Consider the following 21,978-nt stretch of genomic DNA (forward strand, 5'->3'; position numbering starts at 1 on the left):
GGGGCTCTTCTATAATTTGTAGAAATTCCACGGCTATTTCAGTACTAGAGGTCTGAGGTTACCATTCAGTTTATAGGTGGGTACTTACTCCTGATCTTAGTGCTCAAGGATGTACTTGTAGCGGAAACTAGTGATGAATTCCTCTTTATACTTCCATTTGTAGAGCTTTGGTCAAGACAGTAAGCGTCTAGTTTGTCAGCTCCTCAGAAAGGGATTAGCTGCATTTTTTTCATAGTGTACTGAACTTCCCTTTTATCACCTTGATTCTTCATCCAACTACTGATAACCAGTTCACTTCAAAAAAACCAACCGAACAACAACAACAAAAAACTTTACACCAGATGTGATACTAGCTAATCTGGGTGCATGTTAATCAACACAAAATTCTGATTGTTTTTTATTTTTCTGCTGCTATTTTTCAGGCACTGTTAGCAATAGAGATTTGCCTCTTAGCTCCAGAAACAAAGTACTCCTAATATACCCCCATCAAGTCCTAGTTCAGTGGAGACTATTCATAGTCCTGCTGGTTTATTTTCTACTTCGGAATCTAAAATTAACCTCAGGTTATTGTAAGACGTGCTTAGCTCTCAGGCTGGCCTGGGGCTGCCCATATAAATCTGGTCCACCAGCTCAGCCTTCTGAGATACTTTGTGCACAGCCTAGAGCCCAGTCAAGACAACAGACTTGCCCTGTGCATTTTTTCATTCCCTTCAAAAACCCTATTAGTCAGTCAGTTTGCTATGTGCTGATTTTTTTTTTTTTTTGTAATTTGGTTGATTCCCTACATGAGTACATTGATCACATTAAATACCTTTTGAGGAAAGCAAATGAGATGGTAAATTGAGAGTCACGTCTGAACAATGATGTTCATTTTAAATACGGAAATTCTGCTGCTGCAAGGAATTAACGATTGTTTTCAGCTCATGAGTAGTAGTTGAAAACTATTTCCACTGATCCATATCCAAATATAAAGGTGGCATTTCTCCTCGCTGTCTTAGATCAGTGCATAGACTTTATCTTAGTCTTCCCTAAGCCATCCAACCTCTAAAACTTAATGGAGAGTCACAATCAGGTAGTTGGCAGGTCACAAATACCAGCTCGGGGGTGGGGGTTGTCATGACTGCGAGTAAGGAATTTTAGTGCTCAACAGATCACCAAGAGACGTTTTAACCTTAGCAATTATTTTTCTGAAGGTCAATGACATCACGAAAAGAGCCAGAAACTTATTTCTTTGGACAATTAGATGCAGAGATTGCTCTTGACCTTGATATTTATAGGGTCCCAACCATCAAGGGGCTTACAGCTAGAGGTTATATGGGTCTCCAGAGCAATCCTGCCAAAAGTTCGGAAAAGTTCCAAAACAGCAATAATCCATGATTTCATTGTGCATGGCTAATTGTTTTTCCTGAAAGATACTCTCACATGTTTGGCAGTTAGCTTTGTAACAAGAAGATAGCAAGGGCTGTAAATCCCCAAACAGCTATTATTGTGCAATCAAACTTCGTAACTCATATGTATCTCCCCTGGAAATACAGTAATATGCTGTTAAAATCAGAAAAAAAATAGGATTTGGGGCCATAGTATTTTATTACGAGCTGTACAGTGGAAACTTGAGACCCTATTTTTAAGAAATGATTAGTTAGAAAATATATCAGTCCAATACATATCAGTATATAAAATGTACTCTTTCCAATTTCACTCAGTGAAGTGATCTGATAGTTCATGCCTAAATAAAAAAAAAAAAAAAACACGCCATACCACTTAGATTTTATTTATGTAATTATAAATAATATGTAGAATCTGATTTAACCATACTTGAAAAAGAGAAAATCAAATCCAAGCAGCTGTCAGGCCAGATTTGAGGACAACAGGGAAATGGAAAGCTATTTTCTGACCAGAGACTAAAGACAAAGACTGAAAAAGAACGCAACTGCACTCTCAACGCAGCAGTGATATTAAACAGCATTTAAGGACAAGCATAATGGAAATTAAAGGACAACAGAGGAACAGAACAAATGGCTCCAAGGTGAAAATGAATACATATAGGCTGGATATTAAGCAAAGGTTTCTAACCATTAATGTTGTATTGGCAGTAGAATTTCAATCTAATTAGCAAAGGAGGAAAGGTGAGGACTGGCCATATGATAAAAGGAGCCTTCTGGTCCTACGTTAAATTTCCATGTGTTGCATGCCTTTTTGAAATACAAGGCCTGTAGATACACTTACCTGCAGAAGAATCAGATAAAAAACTGGAAAGAATAGTAAGTAGCTCATAAATTTCTTGCAGAGATTTCCAGTTTGCTCAGATGTTTTCATCCATGGTACAATTTCAGATTCAGTCCATTCTGTGTGTTTTTATGAACCTGATCAAAAAGAAACAAACTAGCTATTATTCAGTTAAGAAAGTGTCTTTCTAACTTAATGAAAAATGGGATAGTAAGCAAGTAGAGACTGTTGTTGATAGCAGGAAATAGAACCACTTTTGTTCTTGCATGGTATGTGCTCTCACCAGCCTGTTTCCCATTTGCTCTCTCAGAGGCCATTAATTTGGAGGCATAACTAAGCTGGTTCATCTGTGCCTTTTAGATGGCAAGCATCTTTTTGTTTTAGTCCACTATATATTATCATAATCAATTTATTTATGCTTTTTCAGATTCAAATGTGTTAGAGATGACCAATTTTTTACTCACCAAAAAAAGCATTTTAAAAATTCTGTCAAGCCTACTTGGATGATTCTCTGCTGAGAAAGCTTTTCTGAATCTTTGCAATGAACATAAAACTCACAATCTGAAAATAGTCCTTTATGAAAATGTATAGTGGTCTCATAAACGTGTTTTTCTTTACAGCAATACCTACAGTATTTTTTCAATTATTTCAGATATTTATCATCAAAAAAGACTAAACCTTTTCCTGACTCATTGGGAAACGGAGCCCAGGGTTTTTTTTACACTGTTCAGGTTTTATTTTTTAAACTAAAATTGTTGGCCAGAAGCTTAACATGCCAATCATGTTTTGGCTGTGGATCTGTTGCAGAGGTTATCTGTTTCCTACGTGATTAACCTTGCAGGTTATATACCACAGGATTGCATGTTAACTGGATTGTTTTTCTCTGATCCAGGATTTCCAACAGGAGCCCATTCATTCCCCGCAGCTATCTTTCTAAATGAGCTCTTTCAGTTTTAATGATGAGCAGGTAGTTTTCGAGCTATCAGCAGATAATGTCTCCGGAAGGCTTGGCTGGAAAGCCAGCAATTAATCACAGGCAGGACTCAACCCAGGTTCCCCTAAAAAGCTAGCTTCTCTGTGGCAAAGCCATTACCTACTGGTAAGGTTTAAATTCTCTGGTCACAGCTATTAAATCCAGAAGAGATCATTAGGTCCCTGTGCCTGACTCCCTCCGCAAAGCAGACCACTGCATGTCACGCAGTTACCCCTGAACTAGGCCTCACAACTTCTAAATGAAGGAAACGTACCCTTGAGAAGGGCATTCAGTGTTGTCTTAGAAGCATCAAAAGGTAAACAGTCAGTTCTTGAGCAGGTTGATCATTAGAAAAACCGGGCAGTACTGCTGCCTTGAATCTCCGTGGTTCTTGATATTCCATTCACTGTCTTATGTTAATCTATATATTCAATTTGATCTAAGATTTTAACAGATACGCACAGAGCTATAATGCCCATAACTTCAACTACAGCATTTGCTTGTAAATTATTTACGTAAGGCATATCCCTTCCTTCTATAGAAATATGAGATGGATAATTGGCATTGGAGCAGTTCAGTTATAAAATGTATTCATCCACCTTAGAAAAATCTGAAAGGTAAAGCAAATGTATTGGAAAATGATAGGGACTAATGTTCAACCCTACTTGTTAAGAAAACACACCGAGACAAAGCACCGAAGTCTTAACTGAGGCCTTCCCCTTCTTATTATTAGCATGTGTCTTATTCACATCAGAAACTTGTGTTTCTGTGAGCTTCCAAAAATGTCTGTAATTGGTAAAGCCAGCACCATTACTGATACGTGGTATTTCTAATCTTTTTTTTTCTTTGAGAAAAAATGAGGAAACCTTGAAAATGACTGCAAGAAGAGCAGAGAACTGTGTAGAACTATTTTGCTTTAATCATCTAGAAAATGTTTTTTTCCTTATATCAGAGGTTTCAGGGTCAAATAATATCTTATTAGTTTTCAGCTGAGATTGAGAAGGTGAAAGCAGCAATACAACTGGAGTCCTCTTTCCACATTCTGGCAATCTTTACGTCATGGATGAACTTATTCTTTTACAGATTGTGGGTGAGTTTTTTCACAAGCTATTGTTGTTTATACTTACAGAGATTTTAAATTATAAATGCAGATGAGAGGTGTACTTCAATGCTCAGGAAGCAGCCTTTCTAAACACTTTGGCAGGGCTGTTGAAATAAATACAAAGCTTTTATATTTCAGAGTCTCGTGGGGCATATTAATCCTTCACTTGCAGGTTTGTCAGATGAAAAGCTGCTTGAATAGTTTGATATTTTTTAATTGTCTCTGAAATACTATCAGTGCTGTACACATAGCAAATAAAGCCAGCTTCAAGGCACCAAAAAGCTTACATGGTACATCTTTCATTTGCAAGATACCGAGTTGAGCTGCTACTGCTCAGAGAAGTGCTGTTTGAAACTGAGGAACAGCCCATCGCTTGCAGTTTCCACGAACAAGCCCATTGATGATGACTGGCAAACAAGACCACTTGTTCTGGAAATAAGAAGCTTGTTTAGGAGGGTGTGCCAGACAATTAGGTGCACATATATGATGGCTACTACAGGATACGTAAATACGTGTTTTACCAAACTGGCAGCTATAACACCGACTAAAGTTACCTGCATATCAAGAGGTCGGTAAACTATCTAATGAACTATTTGTGAGTGCTTTCAATGCTTTCCTTTAAAGAGACATCTTCTAAGATACAATATAGCTCATGGTGAATGGGAAAATGTCACAGACTGATCCCTCTTCTTTCTTCCCATTCCCTCTTGGCGATTTATATGTGCAATATATAATGTGTACTGATATAAAAGTCAGCTGTGCATGTGGTTAGGGGGTGGCACGTGAATCGAGAAAGCAGCCAGGCTCTGTGCTCCCATACCCGCCTGGCATTTCCTTCTGCCACTGAGAGAGACAAACCGCTGGGCTGGACGGAGCATTGGTGTGATGCCGCAGGGCTTTTCTGACGTTCTTATGCTAGTTTGATCCTACAAATCCTTACTTATAAAGCAATCTTCTCTCATATAAATAGCTTTGAGCACTCAGGCAATATATGGTTCTTTATCTGAGCATCACAGACATGCTTTTGATAAAACAAAATGGGTCACAGTCATTTTTCTGTAAGTCTTTCATTTGACAGATCTACACTGAAGGTGAATCTGCTTCACGGGCTTTAACTGGGAAGCCTGCTTTTCTGAGCCAAGTGCTTTGCCAGGCATTTTTAAAGCATATCTTACCAAGGCATTCTACACAAAAATGACTCTTCTTGTTCAACAAAATGGGGGAAAATGGCAGCCTAATTTAATTATCTCTTTTGAAACTCAGACAGGAGTCAGAGTTGTTCAGATTGTTCCAGTTCTGAATGGCTGGCTGAGTTTTGAAAATCTATTATTCAAATCTTTGTTTTCACTTAGATTAGTTTCTTCCCCCCCACACCTTTAAATGAAAGATTAGTTTCTTCCCCCCCTCCCCATTAAATGAAATTCATCAAAAACATGGCAGTATCTTTTAGAGTATCTCAGCCAGGGTGGTGTTTTCAGAAAGAAACCTTGACAGCAGTTTTCTTCCCGGTTCTGAAGTCAAGGAGACATAAATATGTACAGCATGCAAGAAGTCATGCACTGCAGCACTGTTTAGTTCTTTTCTGTAAGCGGTCAGGGAAGTAATTTCATGCCACAAGGAAGTTTTACCTCCATTAGATACCAACAAACACCATTGCAGTAATGGCAATATCAGATTGTCAGATTGCCATTTGTACAGAATTCATTTTTAATACATTCGAGTTGTTGTACCTTCAGTCTGAAGGTACAAAAAGTGCTGTAGGTTTTAAATTCTTACCATTTTTTTCCACTTTCCCACCAGACATACAAAAGATCCGCAACTTGCTCCATGAAGAGTTAGCCATAAATGTGAATAGGCCACATATTCACCATCATTGTAGGTAAGTCACTTGGGAATCTCATGTATTCTGTAAGTGTATAAATATGTTGTGAATTTCACTGAAATAGATGTTCGATATGTGAACATATAAAATTAATACGTTGTCATGACAGCAAGAGAAATACAATAAAAATAGAGTATTTATTATTACACTTGTGCAGAACACTAAAGAGATGATGTAAGGCATTTTACATTTTCATGTTTCAGTTTTACATTTTATATTGCATATTAACTTTAAGTAGTTGACAGTAAGAGAGAGAGAAAAGCAATAATATATAGATTGGAGTAAGAAATAAAATGAAAGACCAAGGAAAAAACATTGTTAGCAATTTACAGTATATGGTTTAATATTCCCGTGAAAGAATCTGTGTGTGCATTGTGTTTTGACTAACTCACATGGGTGACAGGAGAATTCTTTTTTTTTTTTCCTTCAGTGAGAATACATATAGGATAAGTAAAGAGGGACTAAAGGACTCCACTAACAAGAAACGCATAAACAAAAACCTGAATCAATATTCACTCATGCCCATTAATTATGCACTCATTTTGTACTAGTGTAAGTAGATCCTTAATTTTTAAACAACTTGTGCATAGGAAGAAGGTACGGAAGAGACTGTTCTGTACCCATAGGCAGCATCTGATGGGGAGTGTGATACAATAGAAAGCTGGAGAGCGTGACTGAGAGGCACAAATCTCAAACAGTCTGAAATTCAGGAGCAGGGAAGATACCCAAGGAGAAGATAATACAAGCCTCAGGAGAAGAAATAATTTTACAAGCATGTAATGAGCTAAATCTGCCCCATCTTTATATTAGATGGGGGCATCTGATATAAGAGGAAATTTCTGTGATGTAGAGTGAAAGGTTGTCAAGGCATGGAAAAACCTCTTCATAAATTCAGTGCTTCCATGTTGGAATTCGGGAACTGAGGAATTTAAGATCAAAACAGCTCACATGCTGCAACTCTTAAAGTAGCTTTTTTTTTTTTTTAAATAGAAATCATTTTTGAACTCTCAGAATATCTTTTATACAAAACATTCTGGTTCAGATTCTGTGGTCTGAAGCTCAAGCAGCTTCTTAAGATCAAAAATCCAGCCTATTTTTTTCAAAGGAGTTCAGATTCCGCTCTATATGTGTCTGTGCTCAAGTGGATGCAGCATGACAAACGTCCGCCCAGAAATAGCTGACGCTATAAAGTAGCTGAAAAAGAAGACAATGAAAACAAACTTTATATTACGGGGCAGGATTCTGGTTGAACCACTGTAAAACATCCTCATCACTGGAGAATTAGGTACGTTCTGCCAGTTAATGTAAACATAAAATGTAATACCAAATTATAGATGCTATTACTAGGAAAAACACTTGAGAGAATTCCTGGCTTCAGACCACCTCAGTCTTAGCTCTGTCTTTGGTATCCTTCTGCATGAGATGTACATAAAAGATATATACATATTAGGCTCGCATGCTTCAAGCCCCGATTAAAAGATCCTGGGGACATGAATGTTAGACCAGTGCTTAATGGCTAATCAATGCTCAAGGTTGCATTTGGTTTACAAATAAACCCAGCCTCCCCACTCCCAGTTGTTCTCCTGGCCTGTCACACAAAACAGTTGGGACTAAAACTCCTAAAGTACTAGTACTTCAACAGACAAATTGCACTGGTTCTGAAAATCTCCTGGGAATCCGGAAAGGTAAACAGCTTTTTAATACACAGCAGCCTGGCAGCTAATAAACAGTGCATTATTCTGCATCTCATAAATCTCCATGAAGTTCATTTATTCTCTTCAGAGAATGAACAACTAATATGAAGCCTCCTCTTGCCAGTTATTGTCATGCTACACAAAATGATTTAGATGTGGAAGCTGCTATTAATAGCATTGAATGAGCTACTAATTGGATGGTTATGTAACGGCATTGTTATAAAACCTAGTTTGGGTTTGACACCTTCTGTTTTCTAAAAACAACATTAAAAACCCAAACAAATCCATGGTTAGCAGTACATAACACAAAACAAAGACTAAATAATTACCAGTCTTTCAAAAATCAAATAGGATTAAAAAGGAAAAAAAAGAAATCAATTCACTTATCTGAATTCTAGTAGAAATGAGCTGGAAGTGAATCACTCAACTGATCTGCTGTTCAAAGGGATACTTTAAAGTAACTTTCTGAATTCAAAGAATTCAAAGTGGGCCTGTTTCTGTGACTTGTGAAGTCTCAGGAAGTTTTTTCTGTTGAAAAATGGCCTTTGAATAAGATCTAGTAAGTACAGCATGTGATTTAAGGAGAAAGAACTACCAGAAAGTATCTCTGTGACACACACTGATAAAAATAATGTACTAGTATTAGGCATGGATCCGTACATTATTATTATTATTTTTAATACTGATGTACCTATACAGTCTGACAGTTTTAAAGTAACTTATAAAAAAAGGGAGAGAGAAACAAATGAGGATGGCATTTTCTTCCCTGCCGCATGGAGGGACAGAAAATTGCAGTCCATTAGGAGAGAAGCTTTTATCCAGGGTGGCACTTTGCAGTCCTTCTATTCTTGGTTGTTCTGAAGGCTGGAGCATCACTAATGCAATGTGCAGCACCAGGAACTTCTGATGATGAAACCCAACTACTGGCCTCTTGTGAGGATATTTTCCTTTTGATACATCAAACATGGCAGCATACCAGAGCCCATAAGAAGAATCTCTGCGAAGGCTCATAGTTGTATGTATATAATTATATTGAAAGAGATGAAAAAATCTGGTCAACCCTTCACAGCTCTAATGTTTTTTAGTTTAATTTTTGACCGTGAAATTACCTCTCAGCATGCGCTGTGGCAGCTATTGTTAGCTGATCACTGTTACCTACAACCTTTTGTTCCTGAGGTAAAGCAAGGCTGTCACGCCAGAACCGCTTCCTTAATGAATCAATCAGCTCAGGATTCTTGCACAAGCAATCAAATGAACATTTCACGTGTCTGTCTACATACACATGTCCTCATTTTTTTGCAGAGAAATGCAATGGGTTGCTTCCTGTTGAGTCACCTCTTCAACTTCAGGAAGTTAAAAGAGCGGTAGTAGCAGTGCAGGAGGAAAGATGGGTGTAGTGGTGGCAACGTGACCTGCACGTAAAGGACTTTAGCCCCTGAAAGAGGCAGTGGGTACAGGAGCATACCTTATGCTGCAGGAGACCAGGCACAGCTGACATAGAGGTAGATATCTATGTACCATCAATCAGTTCACCTCTGTCATCTGCAGCCGTTCTACGACTGGTAGGATATTTTGGGTTGTGCTCTTTTTTATTGCTTTTTATCTGGCAAGCGAGGCTCTACTCAGCCATGCTGACTCCATGTTATTGTCAGCTCTGCGTCATTTTGCATTGCCTGGATGATGATATAAACCCTGATTTATCCAGAATATATGAGGAAGGGTTTACATATATAAAGGAAAACATTATTTCTATTCTTGCATTGTTAAAGCACACAGAGGAAGCAGCCAAAGGGCTTACAGAGATCCTATTTGATGCACAATGTACCAGCACCACTGTAATTATGGCAAGCGTGCCTAAAAAGCTGTGATAACTTAGGAATCAGGAGCTGTTGAAAGGAACAAGACATTATAGAAACCAAACAGGAATTTGGGTGGTCCAGATGTCTTCCACATGTATCCCGTTAATTATCAAGAACTAGAATCTCTTATCCATTACGTGCATGTAAATACAGAGTATTAATTTCAGTAGAATATTTGAGTCACAGTGTGGCAAATAGTACCAGAATCTTCTCCTATAATCTTGTATCAGCTTGCTTTCTCACTCCTATGCATCAGATGAATTAAATTTCCTCTTAGATGCACTTTTTTCAGTGATAGTATAGTTTGTCTATGTTGTTACTGCTCTTTCATGATTTTGCTTGTGTGAGAAGGAAGAGGTATGTAGCAGTTCCTCAGAGCAGCAATGCTCATATTTCTGTTGTGGTAGTACCAAAGGGCTCAGACAGACTGCAAACTTTCTTTGTCACCCATTCACTATAGAACAGAGTTCGTCAGAGATACAAAATTAATTCACAATCCTATAACTTCTCAATTCTTGATAATCCTGAATTTATACTGGTATAAATTAATGCTTTAAAAATACTTCAAAACCTTTAAAAATAATTTAAATACTGTGTAAATCTTTACATGCTATTTACATTTTAAATACCTTAAAATATTTGCACGTTACCTTTAAATGATGTTTAAGAAATTCCTACATCTGACATGCATTTTTTCCCTCTGAAATAGTGGTTTTCCACCATTTGCATTGCTTATCTTTCTCCAAGATTAATGCCACCTGCATTGAGCAATGATGATAGTACGTCTAGCTACAAACAGCTCTCTGTATATACAGCTGATCGATGTTTTTCCTGGTGTATGACAAACCGAGCTCTCTCATTGGTAAGTGCATATAATTACTGTCTATCTGTCGTCTGTTGATGTCTATTGCCACTTCCTGCTTGGTTTACATACTTTATTTCATGTGCTGGACCATATTTTAAGCGATTCCTGGAATGTTATGCCAATGACCAAATTCATGTGAGAAAAGAGAATTGACAGCTAGAACCTTTGGAGGAGTAATTTTCACTGATAATTTTGGAGCCAGACTACTTGTTTGCATGGAGAAATAGGTTATGTGTTTGTGAGATCATTTTGATGATATTTTGGGAACCCGTTTTACAGAGTTCAAACAAACAAACAAACTAAAACCCACCCTGCTCCTAGGCCTTCTGGTATTGCCAGGAAAAGGAAGAAACACTTAGCAAGGTCGTGAATACAGAGCAACTAAGGCTGGAAGGGAAAAGCTTTCCAGGGTGATTAAGCTCTTTTCTCCTTTGTGGTGCTTGGGCTTGGAAGGAGGAACCACAGAGGAAAAATAAAGAGCTGAAAGAAAGAACATTTTCCAATGGAGAAATTGAGAAGCTACTTCTCTGTAGGATATCATCCAGGAAATACCATTTTTTGTTTTCCTTTAGTGATTTTTTTTAAATAAATGGAAAGACTTCCCTGCAATTCTGAATCAGAAAGGTTTGTCGGATAGAAGTCGGGATAGGGAAGCAGATAGCTACAGCTTTGTCAAAAGTAGCACAGGGTCAAGTAGCACTAGGAGCTGTGTTTAACACATTGAGAAGAAAAAAGAAGCAGACAAAAAAAAAAGACAGCTGATTAATTCTGGTGATCAATGCATAAAATCTGTATTTACAGACAAAATGACTAGTAAAGATATACGTAAAGCCTATGCAAAAATATTGCAGATGTCTAATCATTAGTTGGGGTATGAATCACTCTATATTTCATAATAATTGCTAGAAAAATATTTACTTGAGCCAAAGCTTAAATATCATTAAGGGGATGAATCTAATTCAGCAGGTTTCTATGCCCTCAATTGGCCGTCAGTTTTGCTTGAAATATATAAAATGATAGCAGCCCATACATCATTTTTCACAGTTCCAAGAGAAAAAACTGCTCCAAGTGTGAAAAGTTCCTGCTGGTTTGTGCAATATAGTTGGTGCTAATATACTGAAAGAGAGATAATGCTGTAACACTGATAAAGACCCAGGCTAAGTTAAAGATCCTTCCTGTAAAACAGTATTTTCCAAAGCTGTTTGCAACAACTTTGTGTGCTGGAATCTCTGAAACAAGGGATGTCGATCCCAGCCAGACCCAGTGAGCTCTAGACTCAGCTTCTCAGATCGCGCTCTGCATGTGTGCGCCCTCAAAGAGTGGCTGTAGGAGCTAATTATTTATTATTTGTTCTTTCCAAGTGGGCATCCAATAAAGCTGCCTATTAATCCTAATTGTGATGGAGGCTTATGTATGCCATTCCCTTCCGTCTGACGGGAGCGATGTGAAGGTCACGGCTTGTTTTGTTCCAGTCGGTGAAGGGCCATTACATAAGAGTTGCTTCAGTCACTGTCAGCACAGACTATATTTGGACGACTGTAACCCAAAGGCCTGTCTTCCTTCACTCGCTCTGTAAGCCATCCAGTTGCTCATCCGTGCTTATTCTGAATAATGATGATGAGCAGAATAATTACTGAAATTGCTGGGTTTGCCCCGTGCCTGAAAATGCACTCATTTGGTCAAATGTCTCGCTGTGAAATTCCTCTCTCCCATGCAAGCAAGGGAACGCTGCAGGCTGGGCTGCTGGACGCACTTGCCCTCGAGTGTCCCAAATGGGAGCAATATGCAGCCTCTTGGCACACTAGGGCAAACGTGTGGCTGGAGAGAATGCAGGCAGCTAAGTTAAAGGAGTGATGGGATCATCTTTAATTTGCTCTGTAAACAGAGAACAATAAAGATCGTTACAGTAGCCTTTTGTGCCATATAAACAGCGAGAACAAATATCATGTTACATATAGCTGATACGTAGTGGTCACATTCCCAGCTGCGCCCTTATCAAGATGGCTACGACAATAGATGTTCTGTGGAGCTGGAGATAACACAGTAAGGAAATGTTGGGAAATGCTGGCACTCTTGCAAATGATTATAACAAAACCAAAAGGAAAGAAGAAAGAGTTTCTTGTACTACTGATTTACATTTTGCAAAGTAACTCTACTTGGAAAGGAAACCCAAACTTCCCTTATTCAAATAGTTTTGTTCCAGTGAACTGCCACAGACAATTTGCACTTAATTCAAGGAATCACTTTTACTTGATATTTTCTGGCCATTAAATAAGTGTATATTTGTTGCTCTGAGTATTCTTAAGCATGCTGAGTGCAATGTGCAAAGACATAAGAAATAGCATTCTGACAAAGTTAAATTGGTCTGATGGCTAGCTGTTTGGAACTTGTATGTACCATTATTCTTATTCATTTTTCTCTTACTGTTAGCACTCCCTGCTGTCTAGGTCACTAAACCAGTTACTCCATTCCTTCTCCACTTATATTTAACCCCCCCACAAGACTTTGAACTGTGTTCTTCTCAAAAGTCAGCCTTTCCAGTCAACGTTGTCTCAACACTAGCCTATGCACTGGTTGTTTCAAGATGCCCCGCTATTCTGACCAAATCTTTTCTCCCCTCTTCCATTCAGTCTGTCCAAACTATTGCCATCAAAATATTTTCCATTTCTCACCTCTCTGAGAATGTTGTCCTGCTTCTAAAATCTCAACATTGACCTATTTTCACCCTAAAATTCAAACATGTTTCTTTTCTCAGCTCTGAATGACTTCATTGCTACTTGGATCTGACCTCATTTCCTCTTGGAAAGCCATTTAGTCTCTGATGTTGGGAGTGTCTGTGGTGGGGAGCAGGGGCTGTTATAATTAATTTCCTTCTTTAACTTTCTTCATTAACAGGGTGCTCTGAATCTAAACGTACTGTAGATGAAATTACTTTCAGCCACCTCCCTCATTTGTTTTGAAAGTGCCTGGAAGTATTTACAGAACAATCACCAAAAAGCATTCAGAGTGAAGATTCAGCACTACTTAAATGACTGCACACAATTTCTACCAAATGAAATGTCTTGAACTATATTCTACGTCCTTGAACCTCTGTTCCTGGTTAGCCCAGCCTAAGGGTTGCCCTCCGTTGTGATAACTGGCAGTAATACCAACGGGCATTTATTTGGGTGACTTAGGAATAACTGAAGAGCATCATCTTCTTACCATTCCTTTTCACTCTCCTCCCATTCAACATCTTGTGGAGCTGCAGCATCTTGTGGATCAACAGAGTGCAATTAATTCATAATCTTGGAGATACTGAGGTTGTCACAGTCTGCTTTTCCAGATGCATATATTTCTTTTGAACTTATATGACAAGATAACATGAAAATAAGACCTCTTACCACACCAGAAAAAAAAAATGTATGTATTTCTCAGTCTATTACCATTGAACCAAAAGTAAGAAGCCCCTGGGAACTCTGGAAGCAGATACATTTACCCTTAGTCCTGCCAACAACTGATCACACAGGCCTCAAGGCTGATGCTAAAATTTCCAGAAACATTTGGAAAGCAACCACAGAAATCAAACAAACTGAACCCTCGAAGAGCAGTAACACGAAGCTACAGAAGCACATCTAAGCCAGCACTCACTTGTCAGCATGGCTTTTCTGCTCCCTTTCAAGCTTCCACTGGATGTGCTGCGTTCTCCAGCACAGCACGTCCGAAATTTCTGGGCATTTTGTTCACACTTCGGAGGCCTGAAGCCTCCTGCAACTCTGCAAGGTAGATTGCAATGACCCTGCAGCAGTGTCTCACTGAAATGATTGACCTACTAGTATTGGTCATCTCTGTATTCCCCAAAGTGGTTTAATTATTTGTACACGTGAAATGAGCATTGCCAGCAGAAGCTTTATACAGACAATCTAGAGTCTTATACAGGCAGGATTTCATGAGCCATTTTCCAAAAATAAGTGTAGGGAGGTTACACGCTCTGACCAGATGCGTTTTGTTGTTTCTTGTTCTTTACCTTTCCTTGGAGGTGCTTAGTCAACCTGATGGATCTCCCTGACATCTTCCCAGAGCTGGCTCTTCTACACGGTAGACCTCTTTACCAGTCCTTCTCAAAGAGGAGTGGGGAGAAATTTAATAAGGTCCGGGTTTATCTTTGTTTCAGGGAAATTTGTAGCAGATACTTCTGTATTTGTCACATGTATGTTTCAGACCAGAGCATTTTTTTGCTAATGTTGGAAGCTCTCAACAAAGTCTGAAAGTTATTATATATAAACTATAATGTTAGCCAGCTGATCGGGACAAAAATCCAGGCCACTTAAGCAGCATCTTGGAATCATTCAAATTTAATTCTTGAAATTAACATCAAAGCTATTTTTGATGTCTGAAAAAAATTATTAATTTTATTTCTTTTTTTGTGCTTATCCATTCCTCACTGTACCCTCTAACAACACCATAATAGTGTGCATATGTGTGCGCACACACCCTGATATATCCTTATTGGGATATCAGCTCCTAGATCTTGTATGTAGCACATATGTGTAAGCAGTCTGCAATCTAGTGAGGTCTCGCATAAGTCGGTCCGGGTGCTTTTGTGGCTCTCGTGCCCAGAAGAGAAGTGCGGTCTGGAGAAATCCTTTCTGTCTTCTGCTACTAAATGACTTTTGAGATTCAGTAATCTTGGCAGACTGGAAGTTAGTCTGGCTGCTTAAGAGTATTTATAGTTCAACATGTCCAGGCTGTTATCTTAAACATGCTCACCAGGTGATCCACTGAAAACAGGGAAAAGAAACCTATTAAATTTAGTAGGTATTAGGCTAAGTCCTTATTCAATTCAGAAGGGAAAGGTGATTTGCCTACAGAGGAATGTAACTGATGATGAAAATAATAATCCAGCTGCTAAATGGCTCAGTTCTGAGATGTATCCCTTCCTCTTTTTCAAAAATATATTGTAACTATGCAGCAATGTTCATGAGCCTTACAGCTTAGAACACCTTTACTGAAGCATTCTGGACCCTGTCTATAAATCACTGGTCTTTTCTAGTTAGATCTGAGGATTCAAAATGTTCCTGCTTAGAGCAGTGGCGTTTGCTGACTTTGTCACTTGATCTGAATTCCTGACTTGGCATCCTGTTGACACGGTCACAGTCATTAAGTGTATGATAAAACAACCTTCTGCATGCTGTCCTGTGTTCTGCTCTTCCCTCTCACCTTCCAGTCCTTGCTCTGTTGACTAATTCATCCACAGATTGTAGCATCCTTTTTTTTTTTTTTTTTTTTTTCCCCCCAGTATCTATCATTCAAATCAATGCCATGCAATTCAGTGGCAAAAGGTATAATTCTTGGAGCATTGCTGTCTGCTGTTTGCTTGTAAGAAAAGCTGTATAAATAATATTTTATTTGCTAGCTGTTCGTAAAAAATACTCAGCTCAAAATGGAAGTGAATTAAAGAGAAACAACCCTCTTTGAAAGCATTATTTTAAAGGAACATTTTTAATTAAAAATGCCCTCAAAAAAAGAAAAACATTATTTAAAATTCTGAGATGAAACATATCTTATTAGAGCATTTTTTTCCTTTTCTGATGGAAATAAATTAAAACATTTCATTTTTGCTAAGCCTGTGTTTTTTGTCCTTGACAGAGAAAGGAGAAGAAGAGGAGGAGGAAGAAAAAAACATTAATTTTTCACCTAGTTCTCCCTTTAGTGCTTCTAGGGGTAGAAGGTAAATGGCCAGCAATGTCTCCTAATCTGTCAGAAGTAATGCTTTTTTAGGCCAGAGAAAAGTCTTGGTTCCCTGCATACCAAGAGCGTGACAGAATCACTGAGCTATCAAATCAGTTATTCTGCCAACATCTTTCTGGTTCACTGAAGAGTAAATTAATCCTATGCAGGAACACTCCAGCAGGAGAATAAGAGACAGCACGCACGCTGCCATAGTCAGGTAGTAAGGTACTTGCCAGGAGTGTAAATAATGGGGAAATAATTAATTTTCTTTGGGGAACCTTCAAGGATCTACTTCTCTGAGTGCTTGCGCACACATGGTGGAACAGCAGCAGCAAGGGGTTGAGCAAGAGAGCTTCCCCTGGAAAGAAAACAAGCCCTAGATCAGGTCTCTCAGTGGCTCCATCTCGGCTCTTTACAACTCGCTGGAGACCTGGGATGTGTAGGACTGGCCCTCAGCTTCTGGACTCAGCGCCTGGGGCTTTTGACCCGCAGGCGTTTGGGTGGGAGCTGCTCCTAGGTGAACCCACTAGGTGAATACATGAGGACACAGCTTGGACCCTCATCAGTGCATGGAAATGATAGCGTGTAGGCTGCAATGAGTGAGCTTGCCATACCGACCAGGTGACGTTACCAGTGGTACTGCCCGCTGAAAACATTATTTAGGAAAGTGCAACAGCTCCAAAGAGGAAACAAGGGAGGTACAGCATGTGGCACGACATAATTTAGTGCTGACCTGACATCTGTTGCCTCTGGTTCACTCCGGTCTACTGGACTTGAGGCCAGTCTCACGGCAGAAAGAGCAACTGAATGTCCCAGTTGCTGCGTGCCTCCTGTTCTAAATCAGTCTTTCTGCAGCATATAAAAGCACTGAGGTCCATGATTACAAAACGGCTTAATGTGCAATCTCTTATTAAAGGGTCGTTATGGAAAGCTGAGCCTTGGCTTTGAGCTGAAACCCCAGAGCAGAGCTCTTTGGGAAGAAACTGCATTTTCTTCTGATGGGGAGCTCTCTCTCCCCTTCAGCTGCCTCAGAGCACATCTCCCGGCATTGCCTGCAATTAGTCATGGAGGGAAAGCAGGATGATTTCATACCCAGATGCAAAGGTGAAAGGCAGCAGTGCACCCTTTTCAGAGTCGGTAGAAATGGTTCTTCAATAGCTAATGGAATACAAAACTATTGCAATGAGCTGCAAACCCAAGTACCTCACCCTGTGTGATTTTTTACTATAGATCCTTTCTTCTGTTCTTACACCTGTTTACGTGCATTTGTGTGACCTTTTGATTAACCTCTCTCCATTTTTCCCACTGTCTTTGCATATTCATTTTCCTGTCCACTTTCACATCGATTATTTTAGTTCCTGACTCTAACAACTGTTTTACTTTCTTTCAATTTCCTTTTACTTAGCCCTTCCTTAAGAAAACAAGCAAACAAAAGGAAACCCAACCTTTTCTCTCTCTGCTCCCTGTCTTCTTCCTTTTGTTATGTTTCTGTGATTCTCCACTCCTATTATAAAACTCATTTACTCTCTTTCTTCTCATCTCTCACTACACAAGCAACGTAACTCCACCAGCCTCAGCTCCCTTGGTCTGATTTCCCCTTTCTCTCTGCTGTCTAACATCTTTCCCTTCCTCTCTCTCACAAGCAGCACTTTCTCTTCCTTTTTTGTTTCTAGTTCAGTACCTCTCCTCTGACTTTCCCACTGCGCTCCTACCCACTGCCTCTCCCTGCTGATCACGTTAGCAGAAATGTTTAGCTTTGCTGCTTTGTTCCACAGATCTCAGCTTCCTTCACCTCCTCCTCCCTCGTGAGATGCAGCCCACAAGCACCTTCTTGGTCCTCTCAGACGGGTGTCACACATTATCAACGCAAGCCTCTCCAGAATGGTGCAAAGCAACGATACTTTTCATGTGCTAGTAAGGAGGTGATTGCTCACTAATCAGCGACTTCTGTCAGTCTGGATCGCACTTCAGTTCAACAAGATACGGATACTCTATTGATCAAATTACAGTTCTTCAGCTTTACTGCAGTAATGTACCTGTAACTGCTTCAGCGTTTGCAGTCTGTTGCCCAAGGCAGTAAAGTAAAGTAAAGCCTTGCCACAAGAATACATAACACCTTGGGAAGGACCAAGGGCTGCTAGCAGTTCACAACCATCCGGTCATAAAACAGGTATTTCTCTAAACCTAAGATTCGTGAGGTTTTGAGCCCATTTTCTGATCTCTGCTGTAAATGGCTGCTGAATTTGTTCACGAACTATATATACAATACTCCTAGCACTGCTCATAATGAGCTGGCTACACAAATGACCTTTCAAAAGCTCTGTGACTCCTTCAAAACATAAGCAAATTGAAAATCTGTATTTGCAAGATCAGAAATAAAATGAAAACCTCACTTTGGCTGGCTAAAAATGAAGCCATATAAAGGAAAGACCTTGCTGAATAGCATACTTTAAAAATAAATACAATTTCCTTTGCTACGATAAATGTTGTTTCAGATTCTGAAGTTAAATAACATTTAACTGAAGCTATAACATTTTGTTAAACTTCAGAAACTTTAGAGGAACAGCTATTCAGTTTCTTATAGACTTCAGCTATTTACAGTTCTCTCTCTCTCTTTTTTTTTTTTTTCTGGAGAAGAGAAACACGCTCTGGGATTTTTTAAAGCCTTTTTTGGTTCATTATTGAGATCTAACTTTCTGCATCCATGAGATTAACCACAGATTAACTGTTTCTGTGGTCTCAATGGAAACCTCAACCTTGAACCAGGGTTTGGAAGTTAACCTAGAGGGCCAGGTCCTTGGCTGCCATTGTGGAGGCTTTGGCCTGCTCACGAACAATTTGGAGAATTTATGGAGTACTTAAATGGCAGCTGCAAGCTCCAGTTCTGCCTCAGCTCAAGAGTGAGCTGCATTTGAGAGAGGATTGTTGCAACAAGAAGAAAGCCTCCCCACGGAGTGTTTCCAAGCTATTCATCATTTCCCTAGTATCTGTCCCTATGGAAAATCTCCAAGTCCTATGATACTGATCCTGTAAACAATTATTTTCTTTCCTGAATTCCTATAATACATTTCATGCTTGATATTTCTGTTAGGACTCCTTGGCCTCCTCCTGAGTTCTTTTTTTTTTCTTTTCTTTTTTTCCCAGACTGGGAAGGTGGGGAAAAATATAAATGGAATTTTTGTTTGAATCTCACTTGGGACCATGCATTCTTGTAATGTCATTGCTAAACAAGACAGTGGCAAGAAAAGAAAGTGAATGGACTTTAATAATTTCTACTGAATGTTTTTTGATAAATTAAATGTATGGCACAGTCATAAGAAATACTTCGACCAAATGCTTGTTGTCAGAATGCACTATTACAAAAAAACGAGATAGGACAGGGGAATATGTTTAATTTTTGCATGTCTACAAATACAGAGATAAGCAACCTGCCAGACATGCCCCTGTAATGTAAATACTTACAATCGTCAGACAACTCAGGGGTTTAAGTACTGCTGATTGTGTTATTTATGCAGATTTATACAAAATTATGCACAACTCGTGTTATAATTTTGTTAGAGGAGACTAGGAAATAGTCTACTGTTCTGTATGCTTTTTTGATGCACATTCCTTTCACTGATGGGAGAGTAGTTTCATTCTTGCTCCAGTGTAAATTGCTGGTCTGAATGGAAACATCCTCTGGTCTTTTTGCTCTCACATTGCTGCACATAACGGTCCCATGGAGAGGAACCGGGCAGTAAATGCTTTGTGCGTGCTCAGACGTCTCAAAGCCTCCCTCCATGGCCCCCTCTACGCCACGAAAGCCGGCTCTTTCTGCGAGGTACGGCTGCCTCGCTGGGAGGAAAACCGCCCTCACGCGCAGGCTCACGCGCTCACGTTGCGTGCACATTAGCTCAGGGAAGAGCTGGCAGATTTTTAACGCTTCCGATGAGGTCTCTGTTCTGGGATCTCGGGAACTTGGGAGAGACCTGCGTGGATTTATTTCGTGGCTCTGTTTCCGATGTGGGGCTTCTCGCGCATCAACACAAGGATTTCGGTGCTCTAGACACATGCTACAGGCTGCGTTTCATAGCGCAGCTCTGGCTGTAATGCAAGCTGACATATTCGGTGCTTTGAATGTTTAAAGCGCTGTGCAGATGTTAATTTAACTCGTTACTTAACTCGCCACCGCTGAGGATATCGGAAAGGAATACCCACAAAATGGTATGAGTTGTGCAAAACGGGGGAAATAATCACTGGCAGAGGCTAGACCAGAGACGCAATCAGGGTTATTAATTTCTGCATTGGTGGCACGTGCAAAAGTAGCTATATTTGGAGGGTGTTTTGTTAAAGTGGTAAAAATTGCAAAGTCGGGAGATGGGATTTGGGGCTAGAAAGCTGTAGTTCGAAGAGGCGTTTCTTCACCCGCCGTCATTACTTCAGCATTAAATATTTTAGAAAAAGGAAACCGTCAGGGTAAGATGAACGCCAACATGCACACGTTTCACTTCAAAAAAACCACCTCGCGTGTAAAAGCTTTATTCCCCAGCATGTACTTCGGGAACGTGAGGAGAATTACACCCCCGGGCTTCGAAAGGCCGCACACCGGGGACGCCCCGGGGGCTCGCTCTCGTCACGGCTCCCCTGTGGCGCCCCTGAGGCGACGCGAGGCGGCGACCGTTGGCGGCCGTTGGCGACCGTTGGCGGCCGTTGAGCGGCGCCGCACCGCACGTGCCGCGCGCCGCCCTCCCGGCCCCAACCGCCGCCTCCCCCGCCCTGCCGGTGCGGCGGCCGTGAGGCGGGGCGGTGCTTGACGTCAGGCGGCGCGGGCCGCAGGTGCATCCGTTTCCTCAGGGCGCGCAGCGCCGCCCGCCGCTGTGCAGCAGCCGCCCCCCCCCACCTCCCTTCCCCGCTTCGCCATCGCCACAGCGTCCCCGACGGGACCGCGGCTCACGGGGGGGGGGAGAATCGGCGGCGAGGCGGCAGCAGAGAGCCGCGACGGGGCGGGCGCAGGCGGCGGGATCGGGTCGCTAGGGGGAGGCACGGCACCGGGAGAGCGGGACGGCGGCGCCGCCGCTTCCCCCAGCCCCGGTTTTGCTTTCCGTTTCGGGGTGCCGCCTCTGCGCGGGTATATTTTTTATTTATTTATTCTTTTCCTAGGGGGTGGGAGAGAGGGGAGGGGAGAGCCGCGGCGGGAGGACGAGCCGGCGGGCGGCGGGGAGAGCGCCGAGGCAGCCCCGTCACGGGGAGGAGGAGGAGAAGCCGGCGGAGCCTCGCCTCGCCTCGCCCAGCCCAGCCCTGCCCCAGCGCGCAGCCCCTCCGCCGCCCCTGGCCGCCGGAGGCACCGGCGGCCGGCCGCCCGCCCTCATGATGGCCTCAACCGCCACCTGCACCAGGTTCACCGACGAGTACCAGCTCTTCGAGGAGCTCGGGAAGTAAGCACGGGGAAACGGGGGGCACGGCGGGTAAGGCGGCCGGGAGCCCCGGGGGGTGCCTCGGGGTACGCCCCGCTCCTCCTCGGCCGTCGGTGGAGGGCTGCGGGGGCCATTAACGGGCGGCGGGGGGCCGCCAGCGCCATGTTGGCGGCCGGCTGGGGACGGGGGGGGGGGAGGCGGGGGAAGACCGTGAGGGGGGACCGGGACCGGCACCGGGATGGGGACGGGGACCGGCACCGGGCAGCCCCCGC

General features: G+C 41.4%; 2 protein-coding genes across 38 annotated transcripts in view; both read left to right on the plus strand.

Annotated features, from left to right (window-relative positions):
• Positions 1-20,970, plus strand: part of LOC310898397 (uncharacterized protein) — a 28,576-nt gene extending 7,606 nt beyond the window's left edge. Inside the window, exons 5-13 of the mRNA XM_083833415.1 lie at positions 4,182-4,289; positions 4,612-4,869; positions 6,102-6,180; positions 6,614-7,468; positions 9,180-9,379; positions 10,446-10,598; positions 13,497-14,363; positions 16,230-16,311; positions 18,089-20,970. Coding sequence (XP_083689541.1) covers positions 4,259-4,289; positions 4,612-4,869; positions 6,102-6,180; positions 6,614-6,734 — 489 coding nt within the window. The 5' untranslated portion in view covers positions 4,182-4,258 and the 3' untranslated portion in view covers positions 6,735-7,468; positions 9,180-9,379; positions 10,446-10,598; ... (1 more) ...; positions 16,230-16,311; positions 18,089-20,970. The remainder of the gene's footprint in view (positions 1-4,181; positions 4,290-4,611; positions 4,870-6,101; positions 6,181-6,613; positions 7,469-9,179; positions 9,380-10,445; positions 10,599-13,496; positions 14,364-16,229; positions 16,312-18,088) is intronic.
• Positions 20,971-21,115: 145 nt separating this feature from the next.
• CAMK2D (calcium/calmodulin dependent protein kinase II delta) overlaps positions 21,116-21,978 on the plus strand; it is a 166,633-nt gene continuing 165,770 nt past the window's right edge. For 24 of the 37 annotated variants that reach the window (XM_083833380.1, XM_083833381.1, XM_083833391.1 and 21 more), the window contains exon 1: positions 21,331-21,727. In XM_083833380.1, coding sequence (XP_083689506.1) covers positions 21,660-21,727 — 68 coding nt within the window. In that variant the 5' untranslated portion in view covers positions 21,331-21,659. The other 13 variants (XM_083833379.1, XM_083833382.1, XM_083833401.1 and 10 more) reach the window with 4 other exon arrangements.

Source organism: Anser anser (genome assembly GCF_964211835.1).
Source record: "Anser anser genome assembly, chromosome: 4".
NCBI classification, from domain to species: Eukaryota; Metazoa; Chordata; class Aves; order Anseriformes; family Anatidae; genus Anser; species Anser anser.